The 23,265-nt window shown below is 49.7% G+C and overlaps 1 protein-coding gene across 2 annotated transcripts in view; it reads left to right on the top strand.

Annotated features, from left to right (window-relative positions):
* Positions 1 to 23,265, top strand: part of Ksr1 (kinase suppressor of ras 1) — a 156,013-nt gene that overhangs the window by 114,212 nt on the left and 18,536 nt on the right. The window contains exons 3-12 of one of the 2 annotated variants that reach the window (XM_042693775.1): positions 3,946 to 4,093; positions 7,932 to 8,391; positions 11,046 to 11,050; positions 13,003 to 13,063; positions 14,418 to 14,501; positions 15,819 to 15,880; positions 15,974 to 16,080; positions 17,611 to 17,779; positions 20,385 to 20,426; positions 22,518 to 22,572. In XM_042693775.1, coding sequence (XP_042549709.1) covers positions 3,946 to 4,093; positions 7,932 to 8,391; positions 11,046 to 11,050; positions 13,003 to 13,063; positions 14,418 to 14,501; positions 15,819 to 15,880; positions 15,974 to 16,080; positions 17,611 to 17,779; positions 20,385 to 20,426; positions 22,518 to 22,572 — 1,193 coding nt within the window. The remainder of the gene's footprint in view (positions 1 to 3,945; positions 4,094 to 7,931; positions 8,392 to 11,045; positions 11,051 to 13,002; positions 13,064 to 14,417; positions 14,502 to 15,818; positions 15,881 to 15,973; positions 16,081 to 17,610; positions 17,780 to 20,384; positions 20,427 to 22,517; positions 22,573 to 23,265) is intronic. The other variant, XM_042693767.1, reaches the window with a different exon arrangement.

Raw genomic sequence — 23,265 nt, 5'->3', positions numbered from 1 at the left:
TTGACCTCCCTTACGACCCAGTCATACCACTTCTAGGCATCTACCCTGAACAACAGGAACCAATATACAAGGACACGTGCACCTCCATGTTTATTGCAGCACTGTTCGCAATAGCCAGGATATGGAAACAACCTAGATGCCCCACCACAGATGAATGGATCCAAAAATTGTGGTATCTATACACAATGGAATATTATGCAGCCATTAGAAATGACAAAATAATGGCATTTGCAGGGAAATGGATGGAGCTAGAAGGAATCATGTTGAGCGAGGTAAGCCAAGAACGAAGAGACAAACGGTACATGGTCTCCCTGATAAGTGGATGCTAAATCCAAAAGGTTAGGTGATACGATAAAACTAACAGGACTTAAGAAACAAAGAACTCCCGCTCATGTGGTTGAACCACTACTAAATATCCCCATGCTGCTGATCACAAATATGGTATATAACATGTGAACACTGTTATATATTACAGACTGTGGTAGACAATTTGCTCCAGGGAAGTTAGAATGAACTTGTGACTTTGAAATTATGTAATCATTTAATCACAATCAAAAAAAAAAAAAAAAAAGAACCTCGGGGAAGGGAGGGAGGGAGGGGATGGTAGGGGGAAAACAATGGAGGGGGTAACAATGTTCAAGAGGAAGTGTACTCATAACCTCACTCATGTAACTGTAACCCTCTGTATAGTAGCTTTACAATAAAAAAAAAAAAAAAAAAAAAGTACTCTGATTTCCCTGAAAGTGATATACTTGAGGAGGAGTTGAACCTGTACTAGAGAAGCCAGGCAGCTGTAGCTTTAGGAGGCTCTCAGGATGACTCTTTTGCCTATTACCCTGCCTACCCTTTGATTTTGTGTGTGTGTGTGTGTGTGTGTGAGTGTGAGAGAGAGAGAGAGAGAGAGACAGAGAGAGAGAGAGAGGGTGCTAGCATATGTGCACGCAAGCACACTCCTAGGGCTTGAACTCAACACCTGTGCACTGTCACTGAACTTGTTTTACTCAAAGCTAGCACTCTACCAATTGAGCCACAGCTCTACTTCCAGCATTTTTTCCCCCTTTATGGTAGTTAATTGGAAATAAGAGTCTCACAAACTAAGCCAGGTGCCGGTGGCTCACACCTGTAATCCTAGCTACTCAGGAGGCTAAGATTGAGGATCACAGTTCAAAGCCAGCCCGGGCAGGAAAGTCTGTGAAACTTTTTTTTTTTTTTTGGGGGGGGGGGGGTCCGGTCATGGGGCCTGAACTCTGGGCCTGGACGCTGTCCCTCAGCTCTTCAGCTCAAGGCTAGTGCTCTACCACTTGAGCCACAGCGCCACTTCTGGCTTTTTTCTTTTTGCTTATGTGGTGCTGAGGAATCGAACCCAGGGCCTCATGCATGCAAGGCAAGTGTTCTACCACTGAGCCACCTTCCCAGCCCCAAGTCTGTGAAACTCTTATCTCCAATAAACCACCAGAAAACCAGAAATGGCACTGTGGCTCAAGTGGTAGAACACTTGCCTTGAGCGGAAGAGCTAAGGGTCAGTGCCCAGGCCCAGAGTTCAAGCCCCACAACCGACCAAAAAAAAAAAAAAATCATTGAAAATCAACTTAGATTTTTCAAGAACATCAACCTCTATGGGATCATTTAATATGAGGTGTTTGACCTTTCCTCTTAGAGGAAATCTGGAAAATATCAAAAGGAATGAAGAAGAGGGAAGCCCCAATCTGGTAATGTCACTCTTCACACTCTCTGTAATTAATGATTTATTCACTGTGGGACTCTTCCTTGGTGCCCAGACTGGGATGCAAGTCCTGGAGGCCAGGAACAGTATCCCCTGTATTTTGTGTTCAGTCCAGGCATGGGTGTACCTCCTTGATACAGGGGAAGAGTCCAGCTTTGAAGTCTATTAGGCCCAGCTCACGTGTTCATTCTTTGTATTCCTTTTTACTTCTGTGTAACCAATGTAAAACATCATTCATAGCTCTGTAGGTGGGTAGAAGATTCAGGTCTTGTGGCACCCCATCCCCTTTCCTTGTTTAGGATCTACCAAGGCTAAATAAGGTGTCAGCCAGGGTAGCCTCTCATCTAGAAGCTTTTTTGGGGGGAGGGAGAATGTACTTTCAGCCTCATTTAAGTTGTGGGCAGAATCCTGATCCTTTGTGACTATAGGAATGAAGGGGGGGAATGTGCTTAAAACAAACAAGACAGGGCTGGAAAGGTGGCTCAGTGGTAGTGCGCTTGCCTTGCATGCTCAAGGCCCTGGGTTCGATTCCTCAGCACCACATAAGCAAAAAGAAAAAAGCCGGAAGTGGCGCTGTGGCTCAAGTGGTAGAGCGCTAGCCTTGAGCTGAAGAGCTGAGGGACAGCACCCAGGCCCAGAGTTCAGGCCCCACGACCAGACCCAAACAAACAAACAAACAAACAAGACAGATAGAAGATGCGTGGATCTTTGCACAGGTGCAACCATGTGGTGCTTACCCAGATCAAAATGGCTGATGCCCATATACCCTTATTTCTGTAGGGGACAGGAAGAATGAGGAATTTGGACAGTTGAGAGGCCCTCAGCAATACTTAGGGGAATGAGTAGTACCAGAGACAAATTGGAATTCAAATGAGCTTAAAATTCTAGCATGCTTGGGCTGGGAAGGTGGCTCAGTGGTAGAGCGCTTGCCTTGCATGCCTGAGGCCCTGGGTTCAAGTCCTCAGCACCACATAAGCAAAAAGAAAAAAAGCCGGAAGTGGCGCTGTGGCTCAAGTGGTAGAGAGCTAGCCTTGAGCTGAAGAGCTGAGGGACAGTGCCCAGACCCAGAGTTCAGGCCCCATGACCGGACCCCCCCAAAATAAAGATTCTAGCATCCTCGTAGTGGGCAAGCTTTCAGTGAGCCCCAGTCCCAAGCTAGGTGCCTGGGATTCCAGGTGGGACAGAGCAGAGATCATGTTGTCAGCAGCAGGCAGCTCTTCTTGCTGCTAAAGATTCTAGAACAAACCTCTCACTGCTACTGGGTGGTAGAAGCCAGGCCAGGTAAGAGGGACTTGGATTCTGAACTTGCTTTAAGGCCTCTTAGTTTCCTTTAGGTCAAATTACCCAGCATGCCAAAACATACCCTATTTGGGGGGAGGAGGAGTGTCATTCTCTAAACTCTAACTTGACTGTAGGTCTGAGGTCCCATTTTCTTGTTGGTATGTTTGGAATCCCTGACTTCCCACTACCAACCAGAGGAAACTGTTGGCTTTTGGAAGGCCTCTAATGATTACTTTTAGCCATGCAAACTATTTCCCTTTTGTCACATAATGTAATCAGGAAAGATACCAGGGGACAACAATCACAGGGCCACCCTAAGGCTCTGCCAGCTTCTCCTTTTCACCTGAATGGTCTCCTCTGGAAAGGTACTTCTCTGAGCCTCTCTTTTCAGGTGTCACATGGGCCCAATGATCTGTCCTGTCTGCTTTAAATAAGAGTCAGAGAGAGTACCTCTGTTGGGTTTGGTGAGGGCTCTCTCTCCTGCCCTTCCTTCCCCCTTTCTCTCTCACATACACCCAATCTTTGTTAAGCCAGTTTTATTTGAAATATACAAAGTTGTAAAAAAAACCTAACTTTAAAGTACTTGGCATTCCAAAAAGTTATCATGACTCCTAACTTTTCTCTACCAAGAAATAGAAAAAAAAAACAACTAGAGAGGCCATATGCCCTCTTCATAACTCTCTGGTGTTTTCTTCCTCCTCCCATCCTAAATGAAGATGGTCTCTCCATTTCAGCTGCTGCCTCTGGGAGCATTGGGGGTTGGGATGTGACTGTCCCGTGTCCTCAGACAAGTGGTAGTTTCTGGTCAGAGGCCAGCCCAGCGTGCAGCTGGCCCCTGCCACTCAGCACAGAGAGGCTGGCCAGCCAGGCGGAGGCCGCAGTGGGTTCTGGGGCCCACTGGCAGCTCACCCTGTTTCTTGTCTTCCCTCTATTCCCCTTAGGAGATCCCCCGAGAACTCACACTGGACGTTCTGCTGGAGATGGACGAAGCGAAGGCAAAGGAGACGCTGCGGCGCTCGGGGGCCAGTGCGGAAGAATGTGGCCGCCTGCAGCAAGCCCTCACTTGCCTGCGGAAGGTGACAGGCCTGGGTATGTAGGACCTTCCTCTGAGCCAGGCCTCAACCTCAACTGTCTTCCCAGGCCTGACCCATGCCCTGGGAGGTGGGCAATGGAATTGGACAAATCTGACTCTGGGTTTCTAGGGGCAGCTGGTAATGGTTAATGTGCCTCAGAAAGTGTGTGTTGGGCCCTGACTGAGGGAGCTCTCCCAGAATCCTCAGGACTCTGATGTGCATTGGCCTGGCCAGTCTGATGGGAAGCTGTAGCTACTGTGAAGAATCCCCAGCAGGCTCTTACATGATTTTCCTGCAGCAGGAAGGCCTGCGTGGTGGCTCTGGGCCCTCCACCAGCTTCCTGCATTCCAGTCCCCCCCACCCGTTTTAGCCCTTTCCCCCTCTTCCTCCAGTCCCCACCCCACCAGCAAGCTCTGTGTTCACGTTAGTGTAGGCTTGCTTGAGCCAAGCGTGATTAGAAAAATTATGCGGCTTTTCAGCTGAGTGAGCACACTTCCATCCCAGGCAAACTGTAGTTCTGGCATTACTATGGCTCCTTGGGAATTATTCACAGGCTCTGTAAATCTTGCCATGGAAATAGCTCCAAATGCCTGGCTTACCGCTCCTTCTACCACTCAGATATGACATTAAAATGAGCCTAATGAATGGAATTAGGCCCCTTTTAAATTATCTGAGCTCCCTGTGTTATCTCCAGCTTGCCTGAGGCTTAAGGAAGGCACCAAGGCTTATGTTCTGCTCGGTTTCTTTCCCCCCAGAGAGGATTAGATTTTAATTTTCCACTGTATGAAGCTATCTGCACATGGAGCTCAGCGTAGAAAGTTTCACTCCGTTTGGAAAATCTTGTCACTCCAAGTCTCTTGGCAGGTGCTGGAGATACATATGATAGAGGCATGATCATCGGTCTCGTCCCCACATCTTATAGGAGAGATTTGAGCCCAGAGAGGGCAAGGGGTGTGGTCAGGGACACACCATGCTCTGTTGGTAGCAGAGCCAGGATCACCATCAGACTCATCCTCCAATGTTGGCTGAGTTGTTTCCATATAGTGAAAAGTTAAAGGACTTCCCTCCCAAACTGGCATCTTTGGGGTCACTCTACAATCCTCCGTCCCTTATAGCTGTTGTTAAAAAAATTGTAGAGGAGCCAGCTGGCAAGTGGTAGTAATCCACTGAAATTACAAAGGCTTCTGTCTTTCCATCCAAGGTGCCAAGACAGGGAAATCACTAACTCATTAAACACGGCTGTGTGCCAGACATTTGGCATACTTGGTGGTTGAAGCCTTGGAAGAGGTGGTGTATAGCTCAAAGTGCCTGGGCATTGGCAGTGCTGAGTGAGGGGTCTGGGTCCCACATCTGGCATAGGCACAGCCAATTTCTTTTGGTTTCAAAGAAACTAGGTAGTTCCAACTGTGCTCAGGAGGAAGTCCTGGGAAGGGGACTGTTACCTGGTTCCTTCTCTTTCATTCAGTGTCAGCCCGAGAGGAACCTTAGTGGACCTTTGAGAGACCTGGCCCAATCCCAGTGCACAATGAAGTCCTTGGTTCTGCTAGCTGTGGCTGTACTTCAATAGTGCCTGCTAGGGACTGGGGTACCAATGTTTCCTCCATAGGGTCATGCTTTCAGAGCATCTTTATTGCCATCCAGCAGAGCGTGGTGAGAGTGGTCCTGTGGCAATGGGCTGTGGATCTGACCTCTGTATGACCAAACAGTTAGGATCCATGGGACCACAGTGCCTCAGGTTTTTCATCTGTTCAATGGGACCAATAGCAGTCCCTCTGTCATAGGGTTGTTGTGAAGATGCAGTGAGTTAAGGTGACATGCCTAGATGTTCTAAAAAAAGAACAAGTATTAGGCTTGAGGAGAGATGGAAAATGTTGAAATCAATTTCCTTGTGGCCTCTGGTCTTAAGAAAGATGCATGAAAGATAGCTATCTGTGCTGGTACATAGAGAATTCCTACTGATACTCCTAATCCTGCATCTGAAGCAGACATCACTAATCAATTCATGAACTCTTCTACTAGTCAGTCTGTGCAAGTGGCCTTCGATATTGCCTGAACCTCAAGTCCCATTTACCATCCCTGAACTGACCCTAAGCAAAGATAATTAAAATAGGCAACTTGGAGAATTCAGGACTTAATTCTTTTGGTGGCAGACTTGTCCCCAGGTTTATGGACCTTGTTCTTCTCCTATAAGGGACAGTCATACATCCAGTGTCTCCTATAGGCTAGCATATAAGCTGAAGGTCAATCGTGGCTATGGTTCTAAGAAGCAAGCAGCATGGGGACACAAGGGCTGTCTTGGCTACCTAGTTGACTTGAGAGTGTAACTTCTCCACGCAAAAGTGGGAGGAGGGCTGTTTGCAGAGATGGAATGCACAAAGAATCCTTAAAGAATTGTGGAGGCTAACCACCCCAATGCATAGCCTTATCAGCTAGGCTCAGCCACCTCTGATGACAGAGAGCTCATTACCTCCAAAGCTTTTCCACTGTATTAAAATCAGTGGAAGAGAAGCATAGTGCTTTGATTGAGGTCGAGGAGTTCATTGCGCATCCTGGGGCAGGGATTTTGGTATCTCTGAATCACAGGGGCCTCACTTGGACAGTGGAGAGAAGAGAGGAGCGTGTAGGGGAGACAGGGCATACATAGCAACTATCAAAAGGGCTCTTGTGTAGAAGGCTATCTTGACTTGAGTCAGTCTCCCTTCCTGGCCTTGCTGCCCACCAATGAGGATGAGAGAAGAGAGGTGGCTCCTCCTTCCTCCCATGGCCTCTAAAGTCTTCTGCCTATCTTCCACCTTCTAGCATCTCTCGTCTTTCAAACCTGCAGGCTAGTAAGATACCTGAGGCCCTTCCTAGGCTGACCCAGCTGGCCTGACCCTCGTCTTCATTTGCCTCTCCCTCACTTGTCTTGACCTTTCCAGGAACACTGGACTCTATAGTTCTTGGAAGATACCAGCCCTCTCTGGCTGGTAGTGGCTCCGCCTCCCCTGCAGAGTCCCCATGCCCCTTTCTCCAAGCTCACAGCAGGCCATGTTTTGTGTCCATCACTCTACTGGACTCTAGAAGCATGGGGCCTGTGTCTCCTACCTTTAAACCCTGCAGAAACTTCAATACGTGGACCAGCTAGGCCTTGGATTCAAACCCCTTAAAGCCTTGAAGTCTCAGCAGCCTGGGCCAAAGGGTCATGCTGAGGTCAGATGAAGGTCACCCCTTCAGAAGGGAGTAGCAGTGGACCCCGTTGTTTGCTGGTATTTGTTCGGTTGTGTGTCAGTACTTGGGCTTGAACCCAGAGGCTAGGTGCTGCCCCTCTTTTTTCACTCAGGGCTGTTGCTGTATTGCTTCAGCCATAGTTCCCTCCAGTCATTTTTGTTTTTTTTTAAAACAGGGTCTCACTATGTAGTTCATACAGGCTGCCCTTGAACTGATGGCCCTCCTTCCTCATCTTCCTCCCTATCCCCTCTCTACTGCTGGGATTATAGGCACGAACCACCATGCCTGGCTATTTGAATTTTCTTAAAAGTGGAGTCTTTACTTGCTTGTCATACTCTAGTTTCCATTTCCTAAGATCAGTTACCACACCACTTCTCTTTCTGGGGTAGTCTACTTTGGGGCCTCTCTGGGCCCCCTTTTGCCCTCCACAGTGGAGGTAGTCATTGTGCTTAATGGCCTTATGTTACCTGGGTGCCATGGATGGTACTGGGGGAGGAGGGGGGGAAAGACCTGGACAGGCCAGGTAAAACCAGGAGGTAAAGCCACACTGTGAGAAACGTGGTCACCACAGACAGTACTGACTGCTCTGGACAATTGGGGCCCCTGAGAGTCCCAATCCCAGCCCTGTGTCACCCCTTGGCCCACAGGAGGAGAGCACAAGGAGGACGCAGGCTGGAGCTGCGTGGATGCTCGGCGTGGAAGTGGCTCGGGGCCTTCTGTGGACACCCTGTCCCCTGCCAGCCTGCCCTGGCCCCCAGGGAATGCCCAGCTGGGCAGAGTGGGCAACAGTGCCCAGGGCCCCCGCTCCGTCTCTGTCTCTGCTCTGCCCGCCTCCGACTCCCCAGCCCCGGGCCTTAGTGAGGGCTTCTCAGATACCTGTATCCCCCTGCATGCCAGCGGTCGGCTGACACCCCGGGCCCTGCACAGCTTCATCACACCCCCCACCACGCCCCAGCTGCGACGGCACGCCAAGCTGAAGCCACCTAGGACGCCCCCGCCACCCAGCCGAAAGGTCTTCCAGCTGCTGCCCGGCTTCCCCACACTCACCCGCAGCAAGTCCCACGAGTCCCAGCTGGGGAACCGCATCGACGAGGTCTCCCCAATGAGGTGAGTTTGCACTGCAACTTTCTGCTCATTAAGGAACAGAAAAGAAAAAAAAAGGAGGGACTGGGAAGGTGTCTCAGTGGTAGAGTGCTTGCCTTGCATGCATGAGGCCCTGGGTTCAATTCCTCAGTACCACATAAACAAAAAGAAAAAAGCCAGAAGTGGTGCTGTGGCTCAAGTGGTAGAGCACTAGCCTTGAGCTGAAGAGCTGAGGGACAGCGCCCAGGCCCAGAGTTCAGGCCCCATGACTGGACCCCCCCCCCCAAAAAAAAAAGAAAAAAAAACGGAGCCGGCCGCTAGTTGCTCACGCCTATAATCCTAGCTACTCAGGAGGCTGAAATCTGAGGACCAAGGTTCAAAGCCAGCCCAGGCTGGAAAGGCCAAGAGACTTATCTCCAATGAACCACTCAGAAAACCGGAAGTGGTGCTGTAGCTCGAGTGGTAGAGAGCTGGTCTTCAGCTGAAGAGCTGAGGGACAGCGCCCAGGCCCAGAGTTCAAGCCCCACAAGCAACCAAAAAAAAAAAAAGGAAAGAAAGAAAAGCAGGGCTGGGAATTTAGCTCAGTGGAAAAGTACTTACTTAGCAAGTACAAGGCTCTGAGTTCGATCCTCAGCTCTGCAAAATAAAAAGAAGGAAAAAGAAAGAAAATCAACCCATATAGGAGTAATAAAAAGCAAAAGGTGCCTCCACCTCTCAGTCTAGGCCGCACACAAACAAGCATTTCAGTCTAAATCCCTCTAAGTACTTTTTGGTACATGTGAAACAAGGCAGGGTAGGCTGGGTTAGGCTTGCAATGATAAACAGCTCCCAGGGCCGGGAAAGTGGCTTAGTGGTAGAGTGCTTGCCTTGCATGCATGAGGCCCTGGGTTCGATTCCTCAGCACCACATAAACAGAAAAAGCCAGAAGTGGTGCTGTGGCTCAAGCGGTAGAGCACTTGCCTTGAGCTGAAGAGTTGAGGGGCAGCGCCAAGGCCCAGAGTTCAGGTCCACGACTGGCAAAAACAAACAAACAAACAAACAAAAAAAAAAAACAGCTCCCCAAATCCCTGGCTTAAAACAACAAAGGTTTGTTTCTCACAGGCTGGTAGAGCAACTACCACCCGGAACTCAATCCCAGTCTCAGCCTTCTGACTTCTAGGATTACAGGTGTGAACTGCCATGCCAGTCTCTTTTCCTTATTTCCAGACTGGGAATAATCTGGAAAAGGAAAAGTTACCTTTTTTTTTTTTTTTTTTTTTTTTTTTGCTGATACACAGTATGTAATTAAGCCTACATTGATCCATTGGCTAGAATACAGTTCAAACACAATTGAAGGTAACAGTATCTGCAGGGCAGACTGAGTTCTTTATCAATACATAGGAACTTTTTGTAACTATGCTTGATTAGAACTATGTGTAACAAATCCAGATATAAGGCAGGTGTGCCATATATTGGTACTGAACATGTTCAGACTTTTTCCCTTTGCCTTCCTTCCTCCCTCCTCTCTTCTTCCTTCCTTTCTCTCTCTCTCTCTCTCTTTCTTCTATGTAGCCCAGATTGGCCTTGAACTCAAAATTCCACTGTCTTAGCATGTACCACCATGCCAGTCTCTTGTCCACATTATGTCTTAAACAGTACCGTTTAACAACTACTTACATAGCATTTTTATTGAGTAAATGACAGTCACATGGTCCAGAATCCTAGTGTTGTGGCCCATGTCTCCTGTCTCTGTGGAGATAGACAGGAAAAAGTAGACCTCCACCATTTTTACTCAGTCACCTGGCTTCCTTTCAGGAGCCAAACAGCGTGTCATTCTGTTTATATACTCCTGTAGCAATTCAAATACACTCACATAAACTTCTTTCATATCATTTAATTTACAGTTTATTTAACTTGTCTTCTACTGGACATTTAGGTCATTTTGGGGTTTTTGTTGTTGTTGTTGTTGTTGATACAAAACTTGTCCCTGAAGAGGACCCATGTGGTCAGGACTGAAAGGAAACTGTTTTCTTTGTGTGCCTTTTTCCTTCTTGCACCCCTGAGGATTGGCACACCTGGCTTCCCTCCTTGTCTAGAGGGTTCCTCAGGCCCTGGAGTCTTGTTTGCTGGACTCACTTGCTCCCACGCAAAATCCTGGGATTCTGAATCCACCCCTACTCCACTCTTCCCCCCTCCCCCCAATCAGAACCAGCCCTGACATAGGTGACTCTTAGCTCCTTCATTCCTGGAGACAATGGCAGCCTCAGAGGAGGTGTTCTTACTTGGCCCATCTTGGGGTTCACCTTTGAGTTCTGCACAGCTATTCTCCTTTCCCTCTTGGCCCAGCCATAACCTCTCCAGGATATCCTGCCTAAACCCTGGACAGGACTCCCCCACCTATGGGTCACATGACCTAGGAAGACTCTGAGGATCTCCATTTTCTCAGCTGAGAAATGAGGTGAATTCTGTCATGCTGGCTAGGTTTAAGTAAGCTCTTCTGTTAGAGTGCACAGCACAAGTTCTTATTTAGCTGTCTCCACAGGAATTGCTGGCGTTCCCACAGTCATTCAGCCTGTCCCAAATTAGGCCTCTGTCCCTTGTCCCAGCTCCTGGCCTTCTCCCTCCCCAGGGTAATGGTCTAGGAACAGGATGAGCCAGCATGGTGACATAATCCCTCTCTCTCCTTTTGTCTCCTCCAGGTTGGGTAAGAGTGATTCGTTTTCGTCCCCTCTGCTACCAGAAGTCACATTTGTGTTGCTGTCCCCGTCGGGGGTGGATTTCTCTGACCCTCTCTTAGCTCACTTGGCCTTTTTGAAGTCCAGAAGCAGAGGGCTAGTAACCACTGCAGAAAATAGCTCTGACACCGGTGGCCTTAAAGTGACAGGTGACCTCAGCCCAGCACATGGCTCCTTTCTGAGAAATAAAGACCAGACGGGCCCTGTCTCCACCTTGCCATCTGGAATGCCCTGCATGGTGGATGCTTGCCCTCAGGGCTCCCCTGATACAACAGTGCTTCCAGAAGGAGGCGCCGCTGCCTGCTTGGGGCTCTCAGAGCCCTGGTAAAGGTCCCCAGACCTCTGTCTCCTCATGGTAACACAGTCCTGATGACAGCTCTGAATCACAGGGTGCATATCCCCTTGGATGGGCAAGAGGGAGCCCCTTTTCCACCCTGAATTTCAGGGCTGGAATGAGTGTCTCGTACTGCTCTGTGGAGCTTCTCATGACTAAAAGCAGTGGAGACTGCTGGCACTGGCATCTGAGCAGAAGCCAGAGATGCCTCAGTTTCTCTAAGTTTCACTGCTGAGCAGAGTGAAGGGGCTATGGGTAAGGTATTGGGAGGAGGAAGGGTTTGTAGCAGTAGTTCTGGAGGGAGCTGCTGCAGGTACCCAGGGAAGGTTGGGGTGCAAAACAGGGCGGGGCGGGCCTTGAGCTAGGATCTGATGGCTCAAGCCTGTAATCCTAGCTACTCAGGAGGCTGAGATCTGAGGCTTGCAGTTCAAAGCCAGCTGGAGCAGGAAAGTCTGTGAGACTCAACCACCAGAGAACCGGAAGTGGCACTGTGGCTCAAGTGGTAGAACATTACAGCGCCCATGCCCAGAGTTCAAGGCCCATGGCGGACAAAAAAAAAAAGAGGGGAGGAGTCCTTGACAGCTCTTCCTTAGGACAGCCCTGACCCTGTTATTCTACAGTTATCATCTACGCAACAGTGAGACTGTTGGCTTTCAGGGCCTGTGCTCCATCTACACCAAAGAGTGGGGTGCTCTTTGGTAATTATCCAGTCCCTATACCTGTGGCTGATGTTACCAATCAGAGGGTGTGCTCTGAGCTAAATGGCTGACCTTTCATCTTCCTGTTGTCTCTGTCTCTTTAGCTGGTGGCTCACACCACTAACAATGTTTTAGTTGCCTTTGCTTCTGACTAGAGTGGTCCAGGAGGAAGTTGGGGGTGTCCACCCTGTCACAAATGTGCCAGAGAACTGCAGGCGATGGATGACTCTGCTTTAGGTGGACTGTGTCCAGCTGTTCATTCCTGCACAGCCTGCCCAAGTCTGTTCTTAAGGAAGTCCCTAAGAAACCCTCCAAGGAGACAAAGGCCCTTCTCAGCAGAGCAAGGAGGTGCTAGAGACATCTCCAAAGGCTGGGTCTACTGTGTGGCAGGTTGGGCTAGCCCTGTGGAGTTTTACACAGTCCTTGCCTTCCTTCAAGACTAGCAAGGGTGGCTCGTAGAGAAATGCCCTCAATGTCTGCTGGCCAGAAGAGCATAAGTTGAGGTGTGTAGATAGCCCTGAGCTCTTCACCGCCATCAAGCTTCTACCTACGTAAGGTGTAAACAGAATGAAGGCCCAGAAGCAGGATGTTCATGAGTAAGGGAGTGCAAAATTTCTCTTGCCTTTGCATTTTCTGCCTCCCAAGCCTGCTGTCCACTGAAGCAGAAATCTGTATGAAGGTGGTACAGGCCACTGTGAGATGGCGACCTGCTCTGATCCCCTGGCTGGCCCACCCCCGTTTCATACACATTGATTTGTTTGTCTTTGTACCATGAGATGTTCCACCCCATTCCATTAGAGCCTATGATCCCTGAACTAGAAGGTCACAGACACACACCATCAGAGGCAGAGCTTCCTCAGTTTACCCAACCTGGCCTCTGCCCCTGCAGATCTCCAACATGGATCCCCACAGATGGTACGAAGGGACATCGGACTCTCGGTGACACACAGGTAGGTCCAGGTGGGGAGGGGCTACAGAGCTGGCCTGAGTTCCACAGGGTGCCAGGATTCCCTGTTGAGTTGTGCTATCTGCTCTAGCTGGTTGAGGCACATGTTGGGGTCACATTGCCAGTGAGATAGAGCTTGAGCCCAGGGGCTTTCCAGGGACTTTTGCCTGGAGCCTTGGCAGGTCTGAGATCTGGTACCCAAGATCTACTGTACACCCATGCAGAGAGAGGAGGGCTAGACTAGGCCCTCTCCTATGTTCTCTGAGCCAACTGCCCAAAATCCTAGACCTGCCTAATTCCTGGAGGAGGGTCTTAATGACAAGTGAGCTAAAGTTTGTGGACACATTAAAATTGTTCCACCAGTGTGATACATAGTCATTATGTTAATCCTGTGATACTATGCTTTTAAAAAAAATGAACAAGCAAAACAGTATTCCCCCCACTCTTAGTTCTTCCTGCCCTGAGGACTGGCCTGGGGCTTTATTTTTCTGGAGGATGCTACCTGTTTAAACCCATCCTTTTTTCTAGGTCCCATCTATTTTTTCCTCCATTGTTTTTTTTAAATAGATTTTAGATTGAAAATACATTCAATAGTCAAGAGGTTTGAAGGGGTGGAGAGAAAGGCTCCCCATTCCTGTTCCTTGGTCCCCACTTGTGCTGTCAACAAATCTCAAGAGTTTCCTAGGTATCTTTCAAGAGATACTTTAGACAAGCAGATCTGACCTGTACACTGTATATGCTATACACTGGTTTATACTTTGCTTTGAAATTGCATGATCTATATAGGACAAAATACACACTGGGATTTATATATGTATGTCTATGTGTCTATATATCCAGATGAAACTACAAAGATATTGCAGCACCCAGGAAGTTCGTTGTCTGGCTCTGTCACTGCTCTGCAGTTCAGATTCAAGTCTGTCACCATAGATTAGTTCTTCCTGTGCCTGATCATATCCTAGCTAACTTTGGTCACTTGACAATGTGATTTGTAGGTCATTAATATGCACATGGAAGGAATTTCTTTATTTTATTCTCCAAGCCTTTGTAGGGGCAAACTGTACTCCAGTGGGTTACCTGCTGATGGATATATATGGTCATTCTGCCATACGTATGCTGCACGGGCACCTTTGCCTGTTGGGCACCCAGGAAATATGGGAAAGGGAAGTAAATTCTAAGGACTGGCCTTGCCAGTGATGCTCACTGGTGATTAGTTCAATCGTAGCTGGGAAATCTGAATCCTCAGGGGAACGAGGAGCAAGGGCTCCTGGGGCTCAGCTCTTGGGACTGGGGGTTGGAACCAAATAGTTCCTTCAGTAGCCAGGCTCTGATCTCCATGGGTATGTCCAACCCTGCAGGTTCTCCACCAAGTCCTGGCTGTCGCAGGTCTGCCACGTGTGCCAGAAGAGCATGATGTTTGGAGTGAAGTGCAAGCATTGCAGGTGACAGGCGTGTATGGGAGGGAGCCATAGCCCTGGTACTTCATTCTTGGACTTAGGTCATGTCAGAGCTCAGTAAAGTTCTCTTAAGCCTGTAGTTCACAATCCCATCCAGCACAACAAGAGTGATGGGCCCTCTCTAGAGGAGATTTAAGTGAGGCACTCTAGGAAGAAGGGAACTGTTAGGTGGGCTTTGGAGGATGACAAGTTTACTAAGTAGACCAAGAGAGAAAGAGAATTCAAAGGTAGGGTGGGAAGCGGGGGCTGTCCTGGGAGCCATAAGGCATTCTAAAGTTTTGCTTTACATTTTAGCGCGCGCGCACGCGCACGCGCACGCACACACACACACACACACACACACACACACACACACACACACGATGTGGGAAGTGGACAGGTGATGGTTGAAATGGGGAGAGTGAGGAGGGAATGTAGATTCCAGCCACACCCTGCTTTACTGTGGTTTCTAGTGAGCAAGGACAGGACAGGGAACAGTGTAAGGTGGGCAGTCTGTCTCTGTTTTCTGGTGGGTCTCCCCTTATGGACGGTGGCCCAGAGTCTCACTTTGCAGCTCACCTAGCCCCACCTTGCTGTGAGACTTGAGGCAAGATGCTTGACCTTTCTGGACTTCATTTGTGTCATTTATACATCGGGGAAGATGAATCCATCAGGACTGCTCTACACATCCATGCTAGTGGATGTGGCAGCTGTTTTGTATGTGTGTGTGCTGGTACTGGGGTTTGAACTTGGAACCTTGTACTCTCACCCTTTTCCATTCAAGGCTGACCACTAAGCCACGGTTCCATTTCAGGTTTGTTTGCCTGGGTTGGCTTTGAACTGGGATCTTCAGATCTTAGCCTCCTAAGTAGCTAGAATTACAAGTGTGAGCCACCTATATTTGGCTGCAGAGCCCCGCTCTTTCCTGAATGCAAAGGCTCTTCAGGGTCCCCAGGATCCTTTGATGTTGCAGACATTGTCCTTCCAATTACTTCATAAGTTCACATTTGTTTCTGAGTACAACAGGTCCCCCAACCTTAGAAAGTAGGTGGCGGGGGAGGGTGGATGAATGCAGAGCAATGAGTGATGGCAGGTCCAATGCAGTCTTCTGTACCAAGAGGATTTGGTGGACTTCAGCAGAACTAGGCAAGCTGATTGGACAGCAGCAACTGCTACGAAGGTGGACTGTCGGGCACTTGAGAGTTAATGTTGGTTGAGATGTTGGTAGAAACTGAGGCAGTCACAGACAAACACAGTACAGAGCTGGGAGGTACTGGTGGGGCCCTCCAATCCCTGATTTTGTCTTTTTTTTTTTCCTACCAGATTGAAATGTCACAACAAGTGTACAAAGGAAGCACCGGCCTGTAGAATATCCTTTCTTCCACGTGAGTGCTGCCCACCTGTCCTCCACCTCCCGGGATCTGGGCCCATTTCACTTAGTTCCTGCTAACGCCCGCCCCCTCCCACTTCTAAAACAGTAGCAAGGCTCCGGAGGACAGAATCTGTCCCCTCAGATATCAACAATCCAGTGGATAGAGCGGCTGAACCCCACTTTGGAACCCTCCCCAAGGCACTGACAAAGAAGGTAAGCCGGTAGTACCCCCTGGTCTGTGCTTCTGTCCAGAACAGCCACCTATATTTCCCGGGGATCTCTTCCTGCTGAACCTTCTCCTGGGGTCCGGCAGGGATGCAGGACCAGTGTGGCATGCTCACACCGTGACCCTGTGGCCTCGGGACCCTGCCTGAGCCTTGTCGTAGGAATCCTGTTTCTCCCAGACTGTATGTAGGCAACTATGGTTCTCTGAGCCAACATTGCTTGGGTGCTTGTGATGTGCTAGAATCTTCCATCAGTGTTTTCATTGAACCTGCACATAATGTTAGTATCCCCACCCCTTGTACCCACAGGGGGACGGAGGCTGGGTCCCAGCTCCTACTTGCTATGCCCCCATGTGATGGGACGGGCCTACAAGCTCCCTTGGCCTCCTTTACAGAGGTGCTCAGTCCATTCCTGAGGCCCCACCCACATGACCCAAGCACCTCCTCAAAGTCCCCTTCTTAATGCCAGCCAAGGAGGGTCAGAATTTCAAATGCACATTTTAGGGGAACACAAGCATTCAGATTCTAGCAGATCCTCAGCCCTGGGCAAATTGTGAACTATCCCCTTTGCCGCCTCTGTGTCCTCAAGTGAGCTGCTTGACCTTCTGTGCCTCAGCCTCCTCTTGTGTGAGGTGGAGGTAACAGTTCTAAGGCAATGAGTTTACTCATTACCCTTCCATCACCATCGCCTCTTCAGCCTGTCGCAGACAGGTGAAATTCCTCAGGACTGCCAACACCTCCCAGGCCCAGCACCTTCGTTACCAGCCTTTGCTCCTGTCCAGTCATCCCTCGGTACCAACTGGTCCTCGTGTGCTCACCCCACAGCCTGGCATGTTTGCTCCTCGTCTCTACCCACCTGGACCCACTGTTGAGCCGTTCTGCCCACATCTACTTGGCCCTTGGCCATCTCAGTCTGGAGATGCCAGGGGTCTCCTGGCACCAAAGGCAGCTACCTAGCATTATCATCCCAGTGTCAGTTTTGTGTTTTAACTGGGATCTGAGTCCTCAGTACTTTGGGGACTAGGCCTATGAGGACCCCATACATCTTCCTCCTCATGGGCTCCCTGTTCGTCGTACAATGCCTGGTGTATAGTAGATGCTGTAAACACTTGTGTGATGGTGAATCCATTAACTCATTGAATAAACCTTCCAGTGTCTAGCCCCAAAGCAAGCGGGTATTGCATGGGAGAGCCAGTCCTCAGCAAACCACTCAAGGAGTCTAGTTGACAGCCGTGGTCTGAGAAAGACCTGCCGGGAGCTGGGGGAGGATAAAGAGGAGGAGCATGGTCCCAGTAGAGGGATTCAGGAAGGGCTTGCCCTGGGAGGGAAGTATGAACTGAAAAAAGGTGGACAGATGTGCTGTAGGGGCGGGGCTTTAAGTCCCACCTCCCTCACACGTTAGGTCTGGAGGATTGAGAGCTGAGGGCAGGCCCCTGAGGACCCCTAGGCTGACCTTGTCCTTGTCTGAGGGCCTCGGAGGGTCCCAGCTGGTCCCACCTCGACTGCTCTGGTCCTACAGGAGCATCCTCCAGCCATGAATCACCTGGACTCCAGCAGCAACCCATCCTCCACCACGTCCTCCACACCTTCTTCGCCAGCGCCCTTCCCGACCTCGTCGAACCCATCCAGTGCCACCACTCCCCCCAACCCCTCACCTGGCCAACGGGACAGCAGGTTCAACTTCCCAGGTACCCCACTTCCGGGCTTTTCTGATTCTCAGATCTCTTAACTCCCAGCTGGCCCAGCAGATTCAGAGTGAGATGCCGCTGCTATACTGAGCGCTGAGGTGTATGAAGCACAGTAGGAGGCTGCTGCTGTTGTACACATTTTGTAGATGGGGACACTGAGGTTCAGCGTGAGGAAGTAACTTGCCATGAGTTGTTCAGCTTGTAGCACACAGAGCCAGGACTGAACCCAAGTCCATCTGACCCAGAGCCCAGGTTTTTGGCATGATCCTCATGCTGCTCTCCTGTGGCTTCTTCTGAGCGCAGTCACTCAGAGCTGGATTCCGATTAGGGAGAGGACATGCAGGTTCTGCTACCTCCCCACTCATTGGGCCAGCTACTCAAAGGAAACTTCTCATAGCTGTCTGTTAAACAAGGAAACTATATGAAGCTGGAATGAGATGTGCCCACTGTACAATTGAGGGCAGTGTGCTGGCAGAGCATGCCTGATCCAGAGCAACCTACAACACCAAGAACAGGCTGCCCTGGGGTCTGCAGGCCACGGCCAAGATCTTGGCCTCTTCTGTCCTCAGCTTTCACCTGGCTCATCCTCTCCAGGTAATGGAGGCAAGCTCACAAGCTTAGGCAGGACTAAGCTGATGACCTGGCCTCCTGGCAGCTCCTTGCTGTCTATCTCAGCCTTGCTTTACTTAGGTGTACAGTCCTAGATGGGGAGGGAAGGGATGGTTATGACACCCATTTGCTATGGGCTTAGCACAGGCCCTCTGCCCTCTGCTACCTGTGAGCTCCAGGTTGGTACCCATCACTGGCTCTGAGCCAGAGAGGACAGAGGGAAGGCTGTCCCTGTGCTGTGGACATGCAGCCACCGGCAGGCTAGGCAGCCTCAGGGCCCATCTCTCCCAGGTCCCAGGGGACTTGTTTTGAGGTGGTGACAGCTTGGGGCTTTGTGGGACTGCTTGTCTTTTTTGCTTGCTCTTTGGTCTTGAGGTGCACGTGGTTGATCTCCTGACATGAACTAACGCCTTAAGCACACCCACGCTCCCCCTCCTCTTGAGTGATGGCCCATTTGATTAACCTCCTATTCTGTGCTGTCATTCTTCTGGGAACCTGGCCCTTTACTATACCATCTAGTCTGGGCCTTTTAAAAGGAAGGCTTGTTTGAAAAACAACAGTTAGAGAAAAAGTCCTTTTTACTGATGTCCCAAGAGAGAACTTGGCCCTCATTGACCCCGCTACCAAGGCCTCTCTCTCCACAGTCTCAGGGAGCCATCATGCAAGCCCCTCTGGGGCATTAGACATGATCTTCAAGAGCAAACTAGGAGAGCAGTTATACACCCCCATTTTCAGTGAGGCACCTGGAGAGGTTAACTATCTTGCCAAGAGCCTAGAGCCTTGCCAGTGGTGAATTGAAGTTAGAACGTTCAGGGTCAGGTGGGCATGGTGGTGAGTGCCTGAAGTCTCAGCTACTCAAGAGGATGAGTTAGGAGTTGCTTGTGCCCATGCATTTGAGACCAGCCTAGGCAACATATAGTAGGCTCTTCTCAAAACCACTCTGTCACACAATAGACAGGATGGTTTTGTGTGTGCAGGAAATGGGTAGATGAGATGGAGGTACTCTGGGGCTCAGGTGGACTAAAGGGGAGGAGGCTGTTATACACACACTGTTAAGCCTTTTTTAAAAAATTATTTAAGTAATTGTACAAAGGGGTTTCAATTCAGTAAATCAGTTTATAAGTACAGTGCAGGGGCTGGGAAGGTGGCTCAGTGGTAGAGCGCTTGCCTTGCATGCCTGAGGCCCTGGGTTCGATTCCTCAGCACCACATAAGCAAAAAGAAAAAAACCGGAAGTGGTGCTGTGGCTCAAGTGGTAGAGTGCTAGCCTTGAGCTGAAGAGCTGAGGGACAGTGCCCAGGCCCAAAGTTCAGGCCCCATGACTGGACCCCAAAAAAAAATAAAATAAAATGAGTACAGTGCAACCTTTTGTGGTGTGTACCAGTACTGGGGCTTTAACTCAGGACCTAGGTATTGTTCCTAAGCTTTTTTGCTCAAGACTGGCAGTCTGCCCCTTGAGCCACAGCCCCACTTCTGACTTTTTTTTTCTGCTTATTGGAGATAAGATTCTCAGACTTTTTGGCCCAAGCTGGCTTCAAACCATGATCCTCAGATCTCAGCCTCTTGAGTAGTTAGGATTAAAGGTATGAGTCACTAGGACCCTTCTTTAGATACAATGCATCATGATAAACTTTTTCAGAAACAATTTTTCTCACTCATTGTATCTTGCTCCCCTGGCTCATGTACATTTCTCAAAATAGAAGTGGCTGGAGCTTTCCCAGAGCCATGCACTGCCCAGGGCTCTACAGCCAGGGGGCTGCTGAGATGGGCCTAGAACGCCCCTTTTCTCAGCTGCCCTTTCGCTCCTGAGCTTCCTGCCAGCACCCATTTTCCACAGCTCTCTTCCTCCTTTTTGCATAGCTCTGTCCTTTCCACACCCACCTGGGGTGGGTCAGGTGGAGCAGGTCCCCTGCCCAGTAACCAAGCCCACCATCCTCCCTTCTCCCTGGCTGCATTCGCATTCTGTGTGTGTGACTCACCTCCTCTTCTGTTTAAAGCTGCCTACTTCATTCATCATAGACAGCAGTTTATATTTCCAGGTGAGTCCTCTGCATGATTCCACTAACTGCCACCTGGGTGCTTGAGTCCACCATGGCTGGGCAAGGGAGTAGGGCAGGGGCCTGCCTGGAGGTGGGCCCCCAGGTGGGTAGTGTCTTGCTGGGAGGGGACCATGGAAAACTGTCTAGCCTTTTGCATAGAGACTAGGTCACACTGCCAGGAGATGGCAGAAACAGGACTAGAGCCTGCTTTGCAGAATGAGGGGAGAGGACTCTATGCTGACATGAGCATCTGTCACAGTGTCCTCTCTACATAAGGACAACTGGAAAAGTCTGACAGGCTGCATCTGTCAGCAGGCTTTGCCTTTATGAGCCTTCCTGCACAGTACCACCTGCTGGCCATCGCTGGCACTGTCTCCTTATTGCAGAAAGTTTTATAAACTTTCAATAGACAACTTCAAATTTCCTTCCCACAAAAATCTTTTTTCCCCCGCCTTTGTATTTGGTCAACATTTGTGTCAACTTTTGATTCTGACTATATTCTTTCCCCCAAGGAGTTTATAAGATCAGTGCTTTTTTCCTCTGGCAGGAAGTAACAAGCATGACTGGTCTATGTGTTTTAGACAGATCATAGCTATTGTCCAGCCCCTCCCTCTCCCCCCCTCCCCCTGCTCTGGTTTGTACTGTCTTGAAGTCACAGTGTTTGGTTATTCCTGGCTTTTCTGTTTCCCAATTCTGGAATTGACTCCTTAAGGAAATTAAGAGAGCTTTTATAGATGTGTGCAGGTCTGCAGTGGCCAGGTACCTGGGATTTGGCCCACATAACTCTGGGAACAACTAAGATGCCTCTGTGGTTCCTATCTGCTTTGCTGTGACTCCCAAGAGCCTACTGGATACTCTCTCTAGTACTTGTACAGGGGAGCGTCTCCCACTACCCCAGTTGGGAAAACATGGCTCTTTCTGAAGATACAGTGAAGAAAGTGGTTCTTTCTTAAATAAACATGAACACTGTTGGGAGAAGAGTGCAGAATATGTTCTGACCATGTAAGGGCTTCCAAGACGTTTTATCTTCCTTCCCTCCTCCTGAATGCCATGTCTTACTGACTCCCACTCCTGTATGCCTTCTATGGAAATTGAGCAATGGAAGTGGATGGAAATGCCAGGCCACCCTGCAGTCAGTGGAGATGACATGATGGTGACTGAGGAGGCCTTAGCTGAGGATCCTAAGGCCTGGGGTTCCCTGAAACCACACAGGATGTCAGACATATGTGTGCCTTGCTCTGATAAGAAGTCCCACAGCTTGTATCAGATTCCCCACAGATCTCTGCCAGGACCCAGAGATGTGTGTTAACTTCTCATCTCATTAACCATCAGACAGAGCCAAGTGGAGGGGGATCTGTTGGCAGAATGGGATAGGGAGACAGAAGAAGGGCTGCTGATAGCCTGAGCTGCTGCTGCTTCCAGTCTCTCTCCTACTGAGGCAGAGAAGGGAGGAGCCTGGGACAGTCCTGGCCAGCCCTGAGCCACCAGTCTCCTAGTAGCACTTCAGCTTCTAACAGGGCCAATGGTTGACCATCTGTTTCTGTGACCCTGGGTCTTTGGCTTGGGTCCTCCACGGCCACCTGTCCTGGGATCCTGTAATGTGTGGACTAGGAATTTTATCTTTTCCCCAGAGCTATACCACCAGGCCTCCCCAATCCCAGAAGCTGAGAGGGTGGGTCCTCTGCCTGGATATTCCCAGCAGCTGCACCAGGCACCAGGTGTCACTAGAGAGCATGGGAATTGTGTCTTCAGGGAAGGCCCGTCCCTGCGGAGGTGGCTGTGGCCCAGCTGGCTTTTGCCACTTGCTCGAAGAGGGCCATTAGGCCACAGAGCAATGGCAGCAACAGAAGGGTGGAAGCTCAGCCCTGCTTCAGACATGTTTGTGTGCACCAGACTCAAGATTGAGGAGGCCAAATCATGACAGGCTGAGGGACACGTACAAGCTGTTCCAGATGGCAGTGGCCAGCAGAGCTGTGACAGCTACTGGGGGAGAGGAGACTTCCTTGGTGTGCTGGGCTCCAAGCTGGAATTTTTTGGGGGGGGTGCAGAAAAGCAACCTTACACATTGTTTTTGTCATTTGTTTCCTCCAGACATTTCGGCCTTTCCACAATCAGCCCCACTCCCCAGCACAGCTGACACTACTCGGTATGTACCCCAGTGCTGAATTTGAATTCTCTTCTGTGTGGACCTAAATCTCTTCATACCTCCCAATCCTACCCCTAAATCTCTGGCCTTTGGGCTCTGAGTGTTACCCTATACCTGGCACAGCTCTTGCCTTTAATCCTAGCTACTGACAAGGCCAGTCAGTGTGTATGTGTGTGTGTGCTCATTAACTCATGCAGAGTATTTATTACCGTCATAACAGTGCAGTGAACATTTTGTGGAGAAAGCTTGTGATCCAGTAAGGTGGACACAGGCAGAATTTTTTAAAAATAAATCTGTGACTTTTTTTTTTTGTTATTGTTGTTGTAGGGTTTTAACTCTGGGCCTGGGTGCTGTCCTGGAGCCCTTCAGCTCAAGGCGAGCACTCTACCAATTTAGCCACAGTGCCACCTCTGGTTTTCTGGTGGTTTATTTTTTATTTTTTTTTGGTCCGGTCGTGGGGCCTGAACTCTGGGCCTGGGCGCTGTCCCTCAGCTCTTCAGCTCAAGGCTAGTGCTCTACCACTTGAGCCACAGCACCACTTCTGGCTTTTTTTCTTTTTGCTTATGTGGTGCTGAGGAATCGAACCCAGGGCCTCAGGCATGCAAGGCAAGCACTCTACCACTAAGCCACCTTCCCAGCCCCTCTGGTGGTTTATTGGAGATAACAGTCTAATGGACTTTCCTTCCTGGGCTG

The sequence above is a fragment of the Dipodomys spectabilis genome, unplaced genomic scaffold (genome assembly GCF_019054845.1).
Source record: "Dipodomys spectabilis isolate Male_0828 unplaced genomic scaffold, ASM1905484v1 ptg000004l, whole genome shotgun sequence".
Lineage (NCBI taxonomy): Eukaryota > Metazoa > Chordata > Mammalia > Rodentia > Heteromyidae > Dipodomys > Dipodomys spectabilis.
The sequence above is the reverse complement of the archived record's forward strand: the minus strand, read 5'-3'. Positions and strand labels throughout refer to the sequence as shown.